The 16,037-nt window shown below is 37.7% G+C and overlaps 1 protein-coding gene across 3 annotated transcripts in view; it reads right to left on the minus strand.

Annotated features, from left to right (window-relative positions):
* The window catches only part of LOC136856977 (uncharacterized), a 218,443-nt gene that overhangs the window by 60,033 nt on the left and 142,373 nt on the right, over positions 1 to 16,037 (minus strand). For all 3 annotated transcript variants that reach the window (XM_067135299.2, XM_068225022.1, XM_067135300.2), the window contains exon 10: positions 1,278 to 1,337. In XM_067135299.2, the coding sequence (XP_066991400.2) occupies positions 1,278 to 1,337 (60 nt within the window). The remainder of the gene's footprint in view (positions 1 to 1,277; positions 1,338 to 16,037) is intronic.

Genomic DNA, 16,037 nt, shown 5'->3' on the forward strand with positions numbered 1-16,037 from the left:
TATTGGCCGTACTGGAAGTTATATTGCTCAAAATAGGAAGAAGTAAAAATTAATCGGAAAATCAGAAGACTAGTTAAAAACCAGAAAGTTTCCAGGTAAATCGGAAGGGTTGGCAGGTATGAGTATTAAACATTCTTTATGCAATGGTCGCACCCTATTATTTTTTTGAAAATTTTGGTATCAAAAGCGCAACGACTATGCAGTGAAATACGGTATACAGTGAAGAATCTTAATTGTAGGAAAAAACCATTTTAACCTTTACTGAGGTATAATTGTCTAAACCTTTACTGAGGTATAATTGTCTAACAAGGTTATCTACTGTCCATTTCAGCAATATGGCAAACGTAACATGTCGGTAAACTGATCACCACTTTTCTTCATAAATTATGCCAACATTGTTGAAGTAAAAAACAGGTTCATGCTTCTGAAGAGAGCATTTCACTTTCCATCTCAAAAAAACTTGACGTCAGAAATAACTTCTGGTCTTCACATATCACATTAAACATCCATACAAATTTGCAACTGTGAAGTAAACTGTACAAGGGCTAGATTTTATTTAAGAATCATTTGCCAACAAAATAAGTAAAACTGCATATTAGTCTGAAAAAAAAAGTTGTAGACTTTTGTTGAATAAGTCCACTGCTTGTAAGGAAAAAAGTTATGAATTGTCTTTTTTACTTCATTGTCCGTATGAAAACAGTTGCTGCTGCTGATTGAACTATTTACTACTGATGCAGTAGAGATTGTTGTCAATAGAAGCAAGGTTGCAGTTGTAGAGAAGGCGGTCGTACTGCTGCCACCCAAAGACTAGAAAAGTGCTTTCGTATGAACAACGCTCAGTGACAACGGTAATATCTCCTCAGAGGGAAAGATTTTCACACTGAAGACTAAGGGAAAATACAAATCGGAAATGGCTTTCCTCTCAGGCAGCAGACTTCTACGATGACAGTCTGTAAGAAAACTTGTCCCATGCTATAACATATCTTCGAATAAGAAAGAAAGTATGTGGAATAGTAGTTAAAGATATGCAGGAAGGCATTAAAAAAGAAAAGAATAAGCAGTGGCTCATATTTTATTGACAAACAGTCCTTATTTAAAGAACAACCCTTGTAATATCAAAAGTTAAATTAGGTACTACAAAACATGAATGCTCAAGAAGAAATTCACTAAAGAGAAAGATAAGAAAGCTTGAGACTTATGACTGATTGAGGAACACTTAAAACTGGAATTTACTCATTTTTTAAAAGTAGATCCCAATAGTTTCATGGAGTACTTACCCAAGCCACGAGCTGCAACATCAGTTGCGACCAATATCGCAACCTTACCATTTCGGAATTCTGAAAGTAAATTGGTAAAGGAATGAATTACTTTAATAAATACATAGATACCAAAAATACACACACATCTCATGTAAACCAGCACGATACAAAATTTGAGTTTCAAAGTATGCCATAGAAGTTTTCTTTTGCTATTGGTTTAATATTACACCAAATTCGACAGGTTTTATGGCAACAATGCAATAGGACATGGCTATGACTGGAAAGAAAGCAGCAGTGGCCTTAAGATACAGGCCCAGCATTAATTTGTCTTATGTGAAAATGGGAAAACACCAAAAAACGTCTTCAGGAGTGCCAACAATGGGATTAAAACCCACCATCTCCTGAATACAAGGTTAACTATCGAGCCAAGAAACCTTTACTTTTTACTATCTGTTCTGTACTACTGTTGTGAGATTTTAATATGGTGGTCAAAACAGATTGCAGTGAGGTCGCTCTTGTGATCTCCATCGTCTGTTAGAATATCTTTGATCTCCTGCAAGAATGAGCTATTCTATTCTGTGAATTTCCCGAACCTAATTTTTGTCTCTTATTATCCCGACCCAGGACTGTGTTCCTTATAGTGAACGTTACGATTCATAATCTGATTAGGATGGATGCTCTAATGACCTCCGTATTTGCATGGTATATAATGCATAGTTTCAGATGGAAGGCTCATAATTTATACTTAGTAGTGTCTCAACAGCATGCTATGTTAATGTTTTCCTTCTCGTCTATGTGGGTGTCTTGGCGGGTACGATAACCTGAATAATTGTTTCCTTTTTGCATTCCTTTATGCGAGGTGTTTCAGTCATTTCAATTCGATACATTCTTATTCAGCCAGCCCATTCCAAGTGATGGTGTCCTAGTTTTCTTTTGTTTCCCTTTTGTGTTCCTTGTATCTTGATTATAAACACAAGATATTTTAATGACATTTGATATTGTGCCTGTTTCTTTTACTCGCCATGGCTTACTGGAGAATTTTTTTTTGGGTTCGCACTGCTGTTTCAGTCGTGCATGCTTCCGCTGCATATCCATCCACATGTTTTGCCGAGGTAAGGTATTATCAATCCAAACTGCGTTCATTTACCTGTCGCAGAAGTATGTTTATATGTACAGAAGTTAAGAGATGGGATTCTACCGTCCTCAATACTTTTTCCTTTTTGCATTCCTTTATGTGATAAGATTGTGTACAATATCTGATATTTTCTGGTCTTCTTGCTTATCTCCCTACTTGTGTGACAGTTTTGAATATATCTCGCCTTGTTTCTAATTTCAATTCTTTGATTTTGTATTCCATTAAACAACCTTCCCTTTTCTTTTGCGGGGAGAATTCTGTTATCGTGATGGCAAACGCCCCAGGTAAACTTAAACCCTTTTCTGTTTATTACCTTGTGGCACTATGTCTGCCCAGGTCCAACATAGGCTTTACACCAGGAACGCTGTCTTGGAAACGGAGAAAAATAACAACTGATTTTGTGGTGAACAATAAAGAAAGGCAAGAAGAAGGAGCTTAAATGAGATTAATACTGTTCAACGACATCAATCACAAGAGTGATTTCGAGAGGGAGAATTCCAGGTAATAGGAACTCTCACTTATAATTTTAAAACTCCAATAAAAAAAAATTCCGCAAGTTCTAGCCCACCGCCAAACTTGTATCCTTTATCCTATGTATGCCTACGATATTAATGAGTGTTCATGGGATCTGCACCGCAATCTTTTAATTATGTGTTTGTATACATTAGTAATAGAATTACTGAACTTCTTTTTCTGTTTTATTAATCGGTGCCTTAATAAATACGTGTGCCTTCATCTTATCGTTTCTATTAAGTGGACTAGTTTATTGATGCTTAGCGTAGGTTCTAAGAGCCTGGATCTGGATGTTTTTTGTCCTTTCGGAACCACGATCACGGCCGTTTTACCTAACGATTTAGGTAGCTGGGTACACTATACGGTCTGAACCGTGCAGTCAACTTACAACATTCCCAGGAAGTACGCTGAAGGTCCGTAAGAACAAACAGTATTTAGAGAAAGAATATCTTTATTATAGCAATATTGAAACACATAATAGAAAATGAACTTAACATTGATGTTTTCACGGCCGGTACTTGTAGGGGTAAGGTCTTTTGGGTTTATGCCATGTCAAGAAAACAAGGTGAAACTCTAAGTTTGAAGAAGAACTTCGCTCTATGTCTTCTTCAACAATGAAAGTTTGAATTTAGACGTTAGTAATAGAAGTCTAAGTGGAATGTTAATTCGTCATCAGATGGCTCACCATGCGCGGCACAATGCTGATATTCAAAACGGAAGCTGACGATGCAATCAGAATCTATCTGGGAGAGGGGGTTTATAACTGGTGTACACACATATGAAAGTATGACACTGACACAAACCTGGAATGAAACATTTGGTGACGAGGAACGCACAAATTTGGAAAACACCAAAACAAAATAATACAGAAAGAACAGGGAAGAACCACCTATGGTACGTACATCGTAATGGCTGGAAACCACGTATTAATTCAACAGTTCATAAAGAAAGTTCCATTTTAAATACAGACAGCAACAATGGACATTGTTCCGTATGAGACGTTATGGCAGGCATGTCACATTTTTAAAGTTATATTTGTATTTTAACATTGAACACAATATAAGTTTCTGCAAGAAGCGAGGTCATTTTGTGTAAATAATATATATATCTTTTTCATTTCTCAAATAATCCTTAAAAAGGCATTGGTTCTACCATTTGTTTCAATTTCCGAACAATGAGTTTCGTAAGCTACCACGTCATTTTATGGCTGATGAAGTTTCAAATAGAGACAAAACACGTCCCTAATATTTAATATGTTTTGTAATTTAATGGTTTTTCACTTGTAAAGTGATGTGTATCGATTGGATGGACCAAAACCTAACATTGTTTATTTTTTTCAATGTATACCTTGCGGCAAGTACAGAGAATTTTGTACACCCGAGGGTGTAATAGTGGGGGCAATTTGTCCTGGCATTTACCTGAACTGTGAGCAATTTTAGTGACTATGTCAAAAAACAGTTTTTATATTGTGTTTGCGGAGGACCTTGGCAATTTCGTCTACTATACAGGCTGAACGAAATTCAACCATGTATCATTAATACAGAAAACTAAGTTCCTCCAATTGGCTCAAAAACAGTCTTTCGCACGAACACGGATGCTAGCAAAATTGTCATCAAACTTTCCAAGAATTCCTTGGATGGGAACCAAACGGCAGTTCCAGCTAAGGGACAGCAATCATGTTCATGGAATATGCAGGTATCCCTAAATTTCTGGTAGGACCAGTAGTTTAAGAAATGTGCACATACAAATGAAGTAGTATGGCAATACAGTGAAACGCCCAGAATGGAACCTCTGCACAGCGGAAACCTGGCCTTAACAGAAATATTCCGTGGTCCTATGACATTAAAGTAAAAGTACACTTAAAAAGACCTGTACTTAGCAGAACCTGTGGAATGCAGAAACGGAAACATAGTTTTACTGTATACAATGGAAAATATTGCACGTACCTCTACACAGAATACCTATCAATATTGCAATCAACATAGTCCAGCATCGGCTGTGCTTAGGATTTGAGAATTTAGAGTCTTGGAATAACTCGGAACATTGTCTGCTTTGAGGAAATGTATATTAAGCTAGTTTAGAAGAGCAGAATTTCATTATGGTAAAGATTTAACTTAGATACTGCCAGGGTTCCCACTAGTAACCTAAGAGTGATGCTAGAGCATGTTTATCATACTCAGCAATCATCGTCTTGAAACATATTTTGCACAAACACTTACAATGACATAAAGAACTTGAAATAGACGTATCATAAGTAAAACAAGCTAGAACTTATCATGAAGTGCCAATCTGTGAAGTGGGTTATATCAGTAATCCCACTGTACACAGCCAAAACAAGAAACACTACAACAAATGAAAATTAATTATACTCCTCACAGCAAGCCATCAGTCAACCAATCTTCAAACTAATGCCTGTGTTCATCAGGGACTTTATTCTTGAAACTGATGTGAGTGAGCTTAGCAGTTCCTAAATGCACTCGTAACAAATGTATGGGTTAGTGTTCAGAAACTCAGGAATAAGTTTCTAATTTCTTGGCAAATTGAAGGGTCATTCGAATACATATCCTGTTCAACTACAGTATGTCTCACTATGCTTGAGTCAAAGAAAGTAATTGCTTGCACGTGTATTCTAAGTACTACCTGTTCCAAAATATATCTCTTTCCTTCAGTAGACTCTTTCACCCAGTGCTGGATTAAGGTGTTTGGGGGCCCTGGGCTATTTAAAAATGTGGGGCCCCTTCTTCGTAACATCACGTAAGACTAGCATACCGAAGTCGTTATAGAACTACCACAACTTAAATTGATGAGTAGGGAAGTGTTGAAATAGACTATAATTTTTCTCTATTTTTCATGTTAATATTTCATAATGCCAAAACATATTTCACATTTGTCTCATCATCACTCTCAAATCGACATACAGAACTTACGACGATCTCATTCCCATTAACTTATTGGCATTACATGAATTTAAAATCTAGAATTTAAAACTAAATCAACATGTAAAACGCTAGCACAAGTGGTGTTATGAGATAACGAAGGACATTTTAGTATTATGACTTGTACTACTTTTTACAAGTCATAATACTACGATGTCCTTCGTTGTATCATTGGCAAACTCATTCCTGCCTGCAGTAAAGTATCGATTATCCGAATGTCGATCAATAGAAATATCGGCTAACAGAAAGTGTCCCAGTCAACAAATTCAAATATCTGCGTTATGTATTCCGCAAGTGCTGTGACAAAGTAAAGTTTTCTCCTTCCTACGTCAGTAGCCTCGCATCCAAAAATACAGAAATATCATTAAAATATATTATAATTGTAATCTAGGTCCATTTCAGCCAATTGTAACTCTTTTAATCCAAAGCTTACCTATTTTTTACTCCGACGTAGTTAACAATACTGTCGTCGGTGGTGCATGAATCTTCGCTTGTGGCAGGTATTGAAATGAAAGGAATGATTGTACAGTTCGAAATGACATCTGAAGGAACACAGGTCATTTTCTGTTTTTCCGATAAATTTAAAACAGACTAGTTAACTCTCTTGGTGCCAGGTGGTAGTGCGAGCATCCGCCCTTTAAACTGTCAGAGCCGATCCGGTCGGTCGTTAACAATCCAGTCGGAAGTTGCCAGAGCCGATTACATCGGCCGGCTTAAAATTCTGTGATATACGTAATTCTGAGGCAACCTATAGTGAAGTGCATACTTTTGTTTCAACGTGTAGTAAAGGGGCTACACGTTATTGTGTGCCTGGCCTTGCTTTGGCAGTTCTAAGAGGGTGTTATACCTTTCACAAGAGTCGTTTCCTGTGTTTACAAATACCGCTAATCGGTCAGTAAGAGATTGCTCCTTGCATGAGTGGATTTGTGACAGGAAAATGGCATTTTATTCACGTGATAATTTTTCAGCAGGTATGGATGACAATAAATTAATGCAGTATAGAACAGTGCGAAGTTAACGCTGATGATTTATCGGATAGGGAATTTAGTTCAGAGAGTAGCGACGAAATTATACCGGACACGTCCGCGGAATCACCGCAGCTAAAGAAGAGACGTTTAATTGTGTCTAACAGCACTAAAGCTACTCTGAATATGGTGCTAGATGAAACTAGTGGTAACGAATATGATGATGATGTCTCTGGCGAACATTTTGTGGAAATTTGTCCCAATGAACCCGACAACATTCCTCAACCTTCTGTCTCCTTCAAGGAAGTTCTTGGACCTAAACATGGCCTACCGTCTGATTCTCAGCCCATATCACACTTTAATTTACTTTTCACTTATTCTCTGCTAAACCTTATGGTCACATATAGTCCTCTATCATTACCTAAATGCCGATCTCCGCGGGCCAAGTGTATCAGGCCTGCCTCTCACCCGGAGGTCATGGGTTCGATTCCCGCCCAGGTCAAGAAGTTTCGCCTGGTCCTGAGGGTTGGTTCGAGGTTCACTCAATCTAAGTGACCCTAAGTGATTGCAATAGAGGAGATATCAGAGGGTGAGAGGACCCCGGTCTGGAAAACTAAGAATAATTACTGAGAGGAACTGTCTCACTGACCATGATTCACCTCGTAAACTGCAGGTACCGAACTGAGCAGCAGTCGCTTAGTAGGTCAAAGCAAATCACGGATTTAGTGCCATATATTTCTTAATTTTGTAAATTCTGTTGTATTGTAAAATTATTTTTCTAATATATACTACAACCGAAAACGAGAAACTATTTTTTCTGAAAACAGAAACTATAATATCAACTATTTTTTACTTATTTAATAATTCAGAATTATTTTAATACTGTGTTGTCCGCACGTAGAAAATTTGTTGTCAGTATTTGCCAAACATCGATACATACACGCGAATTTTATCGGTGAGTAAAATTGTCTGGTTTTTATTAGTGACATATGTTTGAATTTTTATTTTTTACGTTTATATTTTTCTCATTCAAATTAGTTTTTCTATAGAATTGTACATAAAAATACATTATACATAATTACGTATATTCTTTTGTATCGTAAATTATTTTTCAAAGTAGATATTGAGAAAGTGCGAAAATATTTTTCTCTTCCTAAAAATAAACGTTATCGACAACTATAAATCAACAATAAAACGTCTTTGACTCTTTATATCACTCCAAACCAGTTTCTTATTCTACGTAGTCGATATGTAGAAAATTTCATGCCGGTATTTGCTATACACCGGTAGATATACGCGAATTTTAAATTACATGTTTTTCCACTGAAAACGGCCTGGCACTTTACAGTAGTAGAGCGGAGGCGGAGCTCTGGCCTCTTCCAGCTGATGGGGAGCGGCAGACTAGATCGGCTCTTGGCTCCAAGAGGGTTAAAGACGGTGTTGGCGGATCAAGATTAGTTCAAGAATTTGGAGCTGGAAGGACACAGTAACGAACATTTAAATGAAGAGTGATACGTATTCGAAAACTGTAGGTGCATTTGACAATAAGGACGGAAGCTTGAAACAGAAAAACTTTTGAAAGTGTTCAGTATCACTGCATTGCTCTTATGGCGTAGGAGCAGACTTTCGCAAATGATTGCCTAAAAATTAGTTAATTTATTAATTTGACCAACTTCTTATTGTTATTTCAATCAAATATCATCAATATGGATCAAGAATGATATTTATCACTTGTAAATGATTGGCTACCCGAAAACTCTTATCTGATCATTCCCATTCCTGAATTCTTTCGGATAATCAATGCTGTACTAAACTGACCTAATTGGTAGTTGAATAACTTTTACATTAAAAATGTCTTTTTCCTTGCCTTCAGATTTGCAAATGACTGTAAAACATCATCGAATGACAACTCATTTGTTATGTCATGTTCTAAAGACATGATAGTCAAACCGTCCAGTCTTCGTTGAAGCATGGTTGACCGTAATTTATTATTGATTAATGCCAGTTTAGAGAAAGAACGCTCTGCTTCGCAATTGGTTATTTGAATTACCAAATACAATTTCAATGCCACAAATACTTTGGAAATAAACTAATCAAATCATTTTCGTATATGTATCTAGCTATCTCCTGGCAAGTAACTACATCTACACTTTTAACAAAATCATGAACATGTTTAATTTCTAGTTTCTAGGCCTTGTTATACAATTTTAGGTTCAGCCAAGGGCCGGGGCCCCTTGGCACGCGGGGCCCGGGACTGCAGCCCCTTTATCCCTCCCTTTATTCCAGCTTTGTTTTCACCTGGGCAAACCCTTTTCATTTCTTATGTGGAGAACAATAATCCCTTAAGAAATCCATCTTTACTAGACTTCATAGTTGCATGTGTCATCAAGGAAACTAATAAATGTACCCTCTTCAAGAAGTTTCTTAATCTGATGTAAATACTTTCTTCTCCACAACACTATTTCATTCTTTTCAATAAACACCCACTGGCGATTGAGACATATAAGTGAAGTTCATAATTTTCAAAAGTCTGAAGAGTTCTATGTTTAATCTCAGACAGGTCTGGTTCTCAAACGGTTTACAATTATGGGACTTTCACACACTGTTGCAAAATGGATCATTGTTTCCCACTAAATTTTCCGTCAAGTGACTTGCCTATGTCTGGGAGATGTTAACGTATTTGTATATACATGTGGGAAGAATAAGGAGTATTCAAATTATATTGCTAATGATGAGCAAAACCATCATATGTTAGGCTCTTCAAATTTCTTCCAAACAATGCAAGCTGAGCAACGTTAAATTTTGTGCAGATGTTCATGTAGGGAGTGCTTTCCTAAAACCAAAGCTCACACATATAGCATACTCTGACTCTCAAACATGATGAGACAGACTTTAGTGTGCACAGAAAGAAGCACCACTGACACATTCCATTCTTTGTAGAATTCTTTTCCATGATAATTTTGCTTTCCCATAATAATTACAGGCAGTCCATAATAGATAGCGTTATGTAAATTACAATGGAAGCTTTTAAAACTCTGGGTGTTTTAAAAGAACATTAAGAAGATAAGAGTTATTGTCTTTTAAATTTGTAATACACACCTCAAAAAAAGTTTTGCACCATCCATATTTTTGGTGTTCGTGAAGGATGTTAACTGTAAATTCTGTTGTATGACAGACACACGAATGATTTGTAATGCTACCTGTTAGTGGACGTGGAGATAATACACGCAGTCTCAAAACACTCCAGAAGAGTGTGCTGTCACCTGTGGAGACAACGTGACAAGAGCACATTCGTGTCCTGTGCGAAAACATACATGCCTCGAAAAGTTATTACCGCTTCTCACCATACGCACATAGATACACTACGTCAGCAAGGGCAATTGTCAGTTGGTTGGTGTACACCATAGCAATGTTGTCAGGACATAAAGCAGCTATTGTGCGACATGTTGAAAATCGTCCTCGGTCAACAACAGGAGCCGAGTGTTACGTGAAAATCCTGGCTCGCAGAAATCCAACAGACAACGGAACAGAACTGCATAATGCTTACAGCAGGCAACTGGTAAGACAAAGTCTATGCAGACAATCAGAAATAGTCTCCCCAGGGACCACCTACACTCAAAGAGTTCCTTGGCAAACACCTGCATGCACATGACAATTCAGTGGCACCAGGTACAGATGGGCAAGGGAGCATTTGAACTAGACTCTGGAAGAATGGTGGCGGGTCTTTTTCACGGATGAGTGCTGAATGTGTCTGATGCTGGATAATCGTTCGAGGAGGTTTGGAGAGTGAGGTAATGCCAGACAAGTCCTGTACGCCACACAGCATGCCCATCAGGGAGGATTTATCATGTTTTGGGACAGCATTAGGCATGGATGTCTAATGCCACTCATTGCATAGAGGGTAATATGACTGGTACAAAATACCGGGGCGGAATCCTCGGGCCTATTGTTAAACCATACTGACAACATTTTGGAGACAGATTTGTTTAGCAAGATGACAATGCGCACACGCATCGCTCCAATCTTATGCATCTCTTTCTCAGGGAAGACCATATTCATTGGATGGACTGGCCTTAGGTGTCTCTGAACGTGAATCCCATTAAACGTGCATGGGATATGCAGTGCAACGAAGAATGAATCCACCTCTCAGCTGATCAGGGGGATGCTGTCAAAGAGTGGGACAGGATCGACCAGGACAGCCTCAACCGTCTTGTAGACAGCATGCAACAACGGGTCCAAAATTGCTTCACTCTACACCAAGTGGGGTAACACCAGACTGAGAGGCAAAATCAGATTCCCACGTTCGATAGGCAGATGCACGTTGCCGAAGAATAGTGTTTGTGATGTGCCTGTCATTGCTTTTAGTTTACACTAATCATGTTATGCTTGAAAAAGTGTGTATTTGAATCCCATACATCCCCTGTGATCTTTATTTATTTATTTATTTATTTATTTATTTATTAGGGAAACCAAAACAGTGAGAAGCCGAATTACACAGTTCCGCAAAAGTAAAATATATTTACAGTGGAGTAGCACAAGGCAAACATAAAAAAATGAGTGAAAGAACAATGAGGAAAAAACATTTAATAATAAAAATAAGAGGAAAAAATTAAAAACTAACAAAATAACAATAGACACAACAATTAAGAAAAAATATAAAGGCAAAAGAAACGAGGAAAATTGAAGATTGAACTTATAGCTAGGCACAGTAAGATAAATACAGATAACACATAAGTAATGGTATAGCACAGTAAAAAAAAAAAAAAAAAAAAAAAAAGAAGAGAATATTACATTATGTACGAAAGAGAAGATAGCAATGAGAAGAGAAAAAAAAGGAATATGAAAATGAACTAGGTTAAGGAAGAATCGAATAAAGAAGGCATACGAAGAAAAAACGTCCAAGTTCCTGTCAGAAAATAGAGTGTTAAGGAGGGTTGGTATGCGGATAAATAAACTACTTTGAACGAGAGAGAGAGGCAGGAATACGGAATATGAAGGAGTGGATTAGTCTTGGTTTTGAGAGTTGGAACATGTAAGGAAAAGAAGGATGCAAGTTCGGGAGAACGAAATAAACCGTCAACAGAGTTATATAGGAATCTAAGGTCGGCTACTTTCCTGCGACTAGATAACGGGCGAAGGTTTAACTTATCTAGTATCTGATTACTGCTCAAGTTTCGAAAATCAGACACTCTGGTTCTAACAATGGCACAGAAGAATGACTGCACATGGTCTATGTGATTCAGATTAGTGGATGAAGAAGTAGACCAAATAGGAGACGCGAATTGAATAATCGGTAGGATGCAAGATACATAGTAGGCCCGGAGGGCGTGGACATCGGTGATGTCAGAAAATCTATACAACAAACCAAGAAGTGACATTGCTTGTGAGGTTATCTTTTGTATATGGGGGACAAATAACAATTTGCTGTCAAACAAGACTCTTAAGGGCCGGATCTACCACCTACTGGTAAAGTAGCGCGTAATTTGGCCTCCGCGTAAAAGGATGTTTCCGTCCGACCACTCCCAGATAGCGTTATCGGCAGCATAAATCGCCGTTACCCGGCGCGTAATTTATCAGCCACTTCGAGGGCCCGATAACACTTTACCTGCCGGGCAAGTTCTGAGAGCTGAACATTATTAGCTGTATTTCTGGTGATATGCAACTCAAATTAGCTCAGTATACTGAAAAAAGCAGTATACTGTAACAGTGATCGATAGGATAGGATAGGATAAGAATGGTGGGAGGGGGAGTGTTCATTCTGGTGAAAGAAGAATTTGTAAGCTACGAAAAAGTTACAAGATGAGACACATGAAATTCTACGTGTAAGGCTCATTTCTAAAGATAATAGGCAACTTGATATATTTGGAGTGTACAGATCGGGAAAGGGTAGCGCTGACGCGGATTCGGAATTATTTGATAGGATAGTCAGCTATGTGGGAAACGACATGGAAAGAAATGCGATTGAAGCGGGAGATCTGAATTTGCCAGATGTCAATTGGGAAGGAAATGCGAATGACAGGAAGCATGACAAACAAATGGCAAATAAGTTAATATGGGAAGGACAGCTGATTCAGAAAGTGATGGAACCAACCAGAGGGAAAAATATCCTGGATGTGGTGCTGATAAAACCAGATGAGCTCTATAGGGAAACTGAAGTAATAGATGGTATTAGTGATCATGAAGCTGTTTTTGTGGTAGTTAAAAATAAATGTGATAGAAAGGAAGGTCTTCAAAGTAGGACTGTTAGGCAGTACCATATGGCTGATAAAGCAGGCATGAGGCAGTTTCTAAAAAGTAACTATGATCGGTGGAAAACGGTAAATAAAAATGTAAACAGACTCTGGGATGGGTTTAAAGAAATTGTTGAGGGTGGTAAGGAATGGTAAAGACCCACCTTATTATAATAGAGAAATAAAGAGACTAAGAAGGAGGTGCAGACTGGAAAGAAAGAGAGTTAGAAATGGCTGTGGAAGTAAGGAGAAATTGAAGGAACTTACTAGAAAATTGAATCTAGCACAGAAGGCGGCTAAGGATAACATGATGGCAAGCATAACTGGCAGTCACACAAATTTTAGTCAAAAATGGAAGGGTATGTATAGGTATTTTAAGGCAGAAACAGGTTCCAAGAAGGATATTCCTGGAATAATTAATGAACAAGGGGAGTGTGTATGTGAAGATCTTCAAAAGGCAGAAGTATTCAGTCAGCAGTATGTAAAGATTGTTGGTTTCAAGGATAATGTCGAGATAGAGGAGGAGACTAAGGCCGAAGAAGTAATAAAATTTACATATGATAACAATGACATTTACAATAAGATACAAAAGTTGAAAACTAGAAAAGCAGCTGGAATTGATCAGATTTCTGGGGATATACTAAAGACAATGGGTTGGGATATAGTACCATATCTGAAGTACTTATTTGATTATTGTTTGGTCGGAGGAGCTATACCAGATGAATGGAGAGTTGCTATAGTAGCCCCTGTGTATAAAGGAAAGGGTGATAGACATAAAGCTGAAAATTACAGGCCAGTAAGTTTGACATGCATTGTATGTAAGCTTTGGGAAGGCATTCTTTCTGATTATATTAGACATGTTTGTGAAATTAATAACTGGTTCGATAGAAGGCAATTCGGTTTTAGGGAAGATTATTCCACTGAACCTCAACTTGTAGGATTCCAGCAAGATATAGCAGATATCTTGGATTCTGGAGGTCAAATGGACTGTATCGCGATTGACCTGTCTAAAGCATTTGATAGGGTGGATCATGGGAGACTACTGGCAAAAATGAGTGCAATTGGACTAGACAAAAGAGTGACTGAATGGGTTGCTATATTTCCAGAAAATAGATCTCAGAGAGTTAGAGTAGGTGAAGTTTTGTCTGACCCTGTAATAGTTGAGAGGGGAGTTCCTCAGGGCAGTGTTATCGGACCTTTATGTTTTCTTATATATATAAATGATATGAGTAAAGGAGTGGAATCGGAGGTAAGGCTTTTTTCGGATTATGTTATTCTCTATAAAGTGATAAATAAGTTACAAGATTGTGAGCAACTGCAATGTGATTTCGAAAATGTTGTGAGATGGACAGCAGGCAATGGTATGTTGATAAATGGGGTTAAAAGTCAGGTTGTGAGTTTCACAAATAGGAAAAGTCCTCTCAGCTTTAATTACTGCGTTGATGGGGTGAAGGTTCCTTTTGGGGATCATTGTAAGTATCTAGGTGTTAATATAAGGAAAGATCTTCATTGGGGTAATCACATAAATGGGATTGTAAATAAAGGGTACAGATCTCTGCACATGGTTATGAGGGTGTTTAGGGGTTGTAGTAAGGATGTAAAGGAGAGGGCATATAAGTCTCTGGTAAGACCCCAACTAGAGTATGGTTCCAGTGTATGGGACCCTCACCAGGATTACCTGATTCAAGAACTGGAAAAAATCCAAAGAAAAGCAGCTCGATTTGTTCTGAGTGATTTCCGACAAAAGAGTAGCGTTACAAAAATGTTGCAATGTTTGGGTTGGGAAGAATTGAGAGAAAGAAGAAGAGCTGCTCGACTAAGTGGTATGTTCCGAGCTGTCAGCGGAGAGATGGCGTGGAATGACATTAGTAGACGAATAAGTTTGAAAGGCGTTTATAAAAGTAGGAAAGATCACAATATGAAGATAAAGTTGGAATTCAAGAGGACGAACTGGGGCAAATATTCATTTATAGGAAGGGGAGTTAGGGATTGGAATAACTTACCAAGGGAGATGTTCAATAAATTTCCAATTTCTTTGAAATCATTTCGGAAAAGGCTAGGAAAGCAACAGATAGGGAATCTGCCACCTGGGCGACTGCCCTAAATGCAGATCAGTATTGATTGATGATATTGTATTGCAGGATTTTGAACGGATTTTGAACATTAACGCTTCCCTTTAGTTGCAACGGTCACACCAGCCTCCTGCATCGGTAGCGCAGGGAACACATTTTATACGTCAAGCTTTTGTGAAGAAACTCTAAAAGGATATAAAATCAAAATCTATTTGGAAATGATTTCAAATGGGAATTAATTTTCTACTTTTTCAGTTTTAGGACACGAGATATATATTACTGTATGTATCCTACCTAACTCAAGCGTTTTGTTAGCGTAATGGTTAACACGCTCGATTCATAATACGAAGTGTGCAGGTTCGAGTCTTTATTATGACGAATCTTTTTTATTTCCATTATTAGCGTTGTGTTAATCTGTATGCCTCTTTTCATACGTTCTTATCACAATATTATGTCTACTAGGAAAATTGCTTTATATGTATGCTACTTATAGCAAGTGATGTTATGATTAATAGCACATAGGACTGTCGCCCAGGTAGCAGATTCCCTATTAGTTGTTTACATAGTCTTGTAAATTATTTCGAAGAAATTGGAAACTATTCCATTCCGAATTCCTCTTCCTATGAATGGATATTTATCCCGATTAGTTCTTTAAATTTACAGTACCTTCCAACTTTGTACATGAACATTTTTTAAAATTTATTTATCTTCATAAAGTTAAAAATTAAAATGAAATGCTTTATCAATAAATGGAAGTATCTGGAACTAAACGGGGTCACAGAACTAGTTGCAAATAGAGCATCGCGGAGATACTCAATCAATTCACAGAAGCCTGCAGATAGAATGCTTAAAGGCAATAAGTCCGTGAAGAAGATGTGTGTATATACGTATATGGAAACGCGTAAAAGAGAGTTAAGAACAACGGCA

The sequence above is a fragment of the Anabrus simplex genome, chromosome 1 (assembly GCF_040414725.1).
Source record: "Anabrus simplex isolate iqAnaSimp1 chromosome 1, ASM4041472v1, whole genome shotgun sequence".
Classification (NCBI taxonomy): Eukaryota; Metazoa; Arthropoda; class Insecta; order Orthoptera; family Tettigoniidae; genus Anabrus; species Anabrus simplex.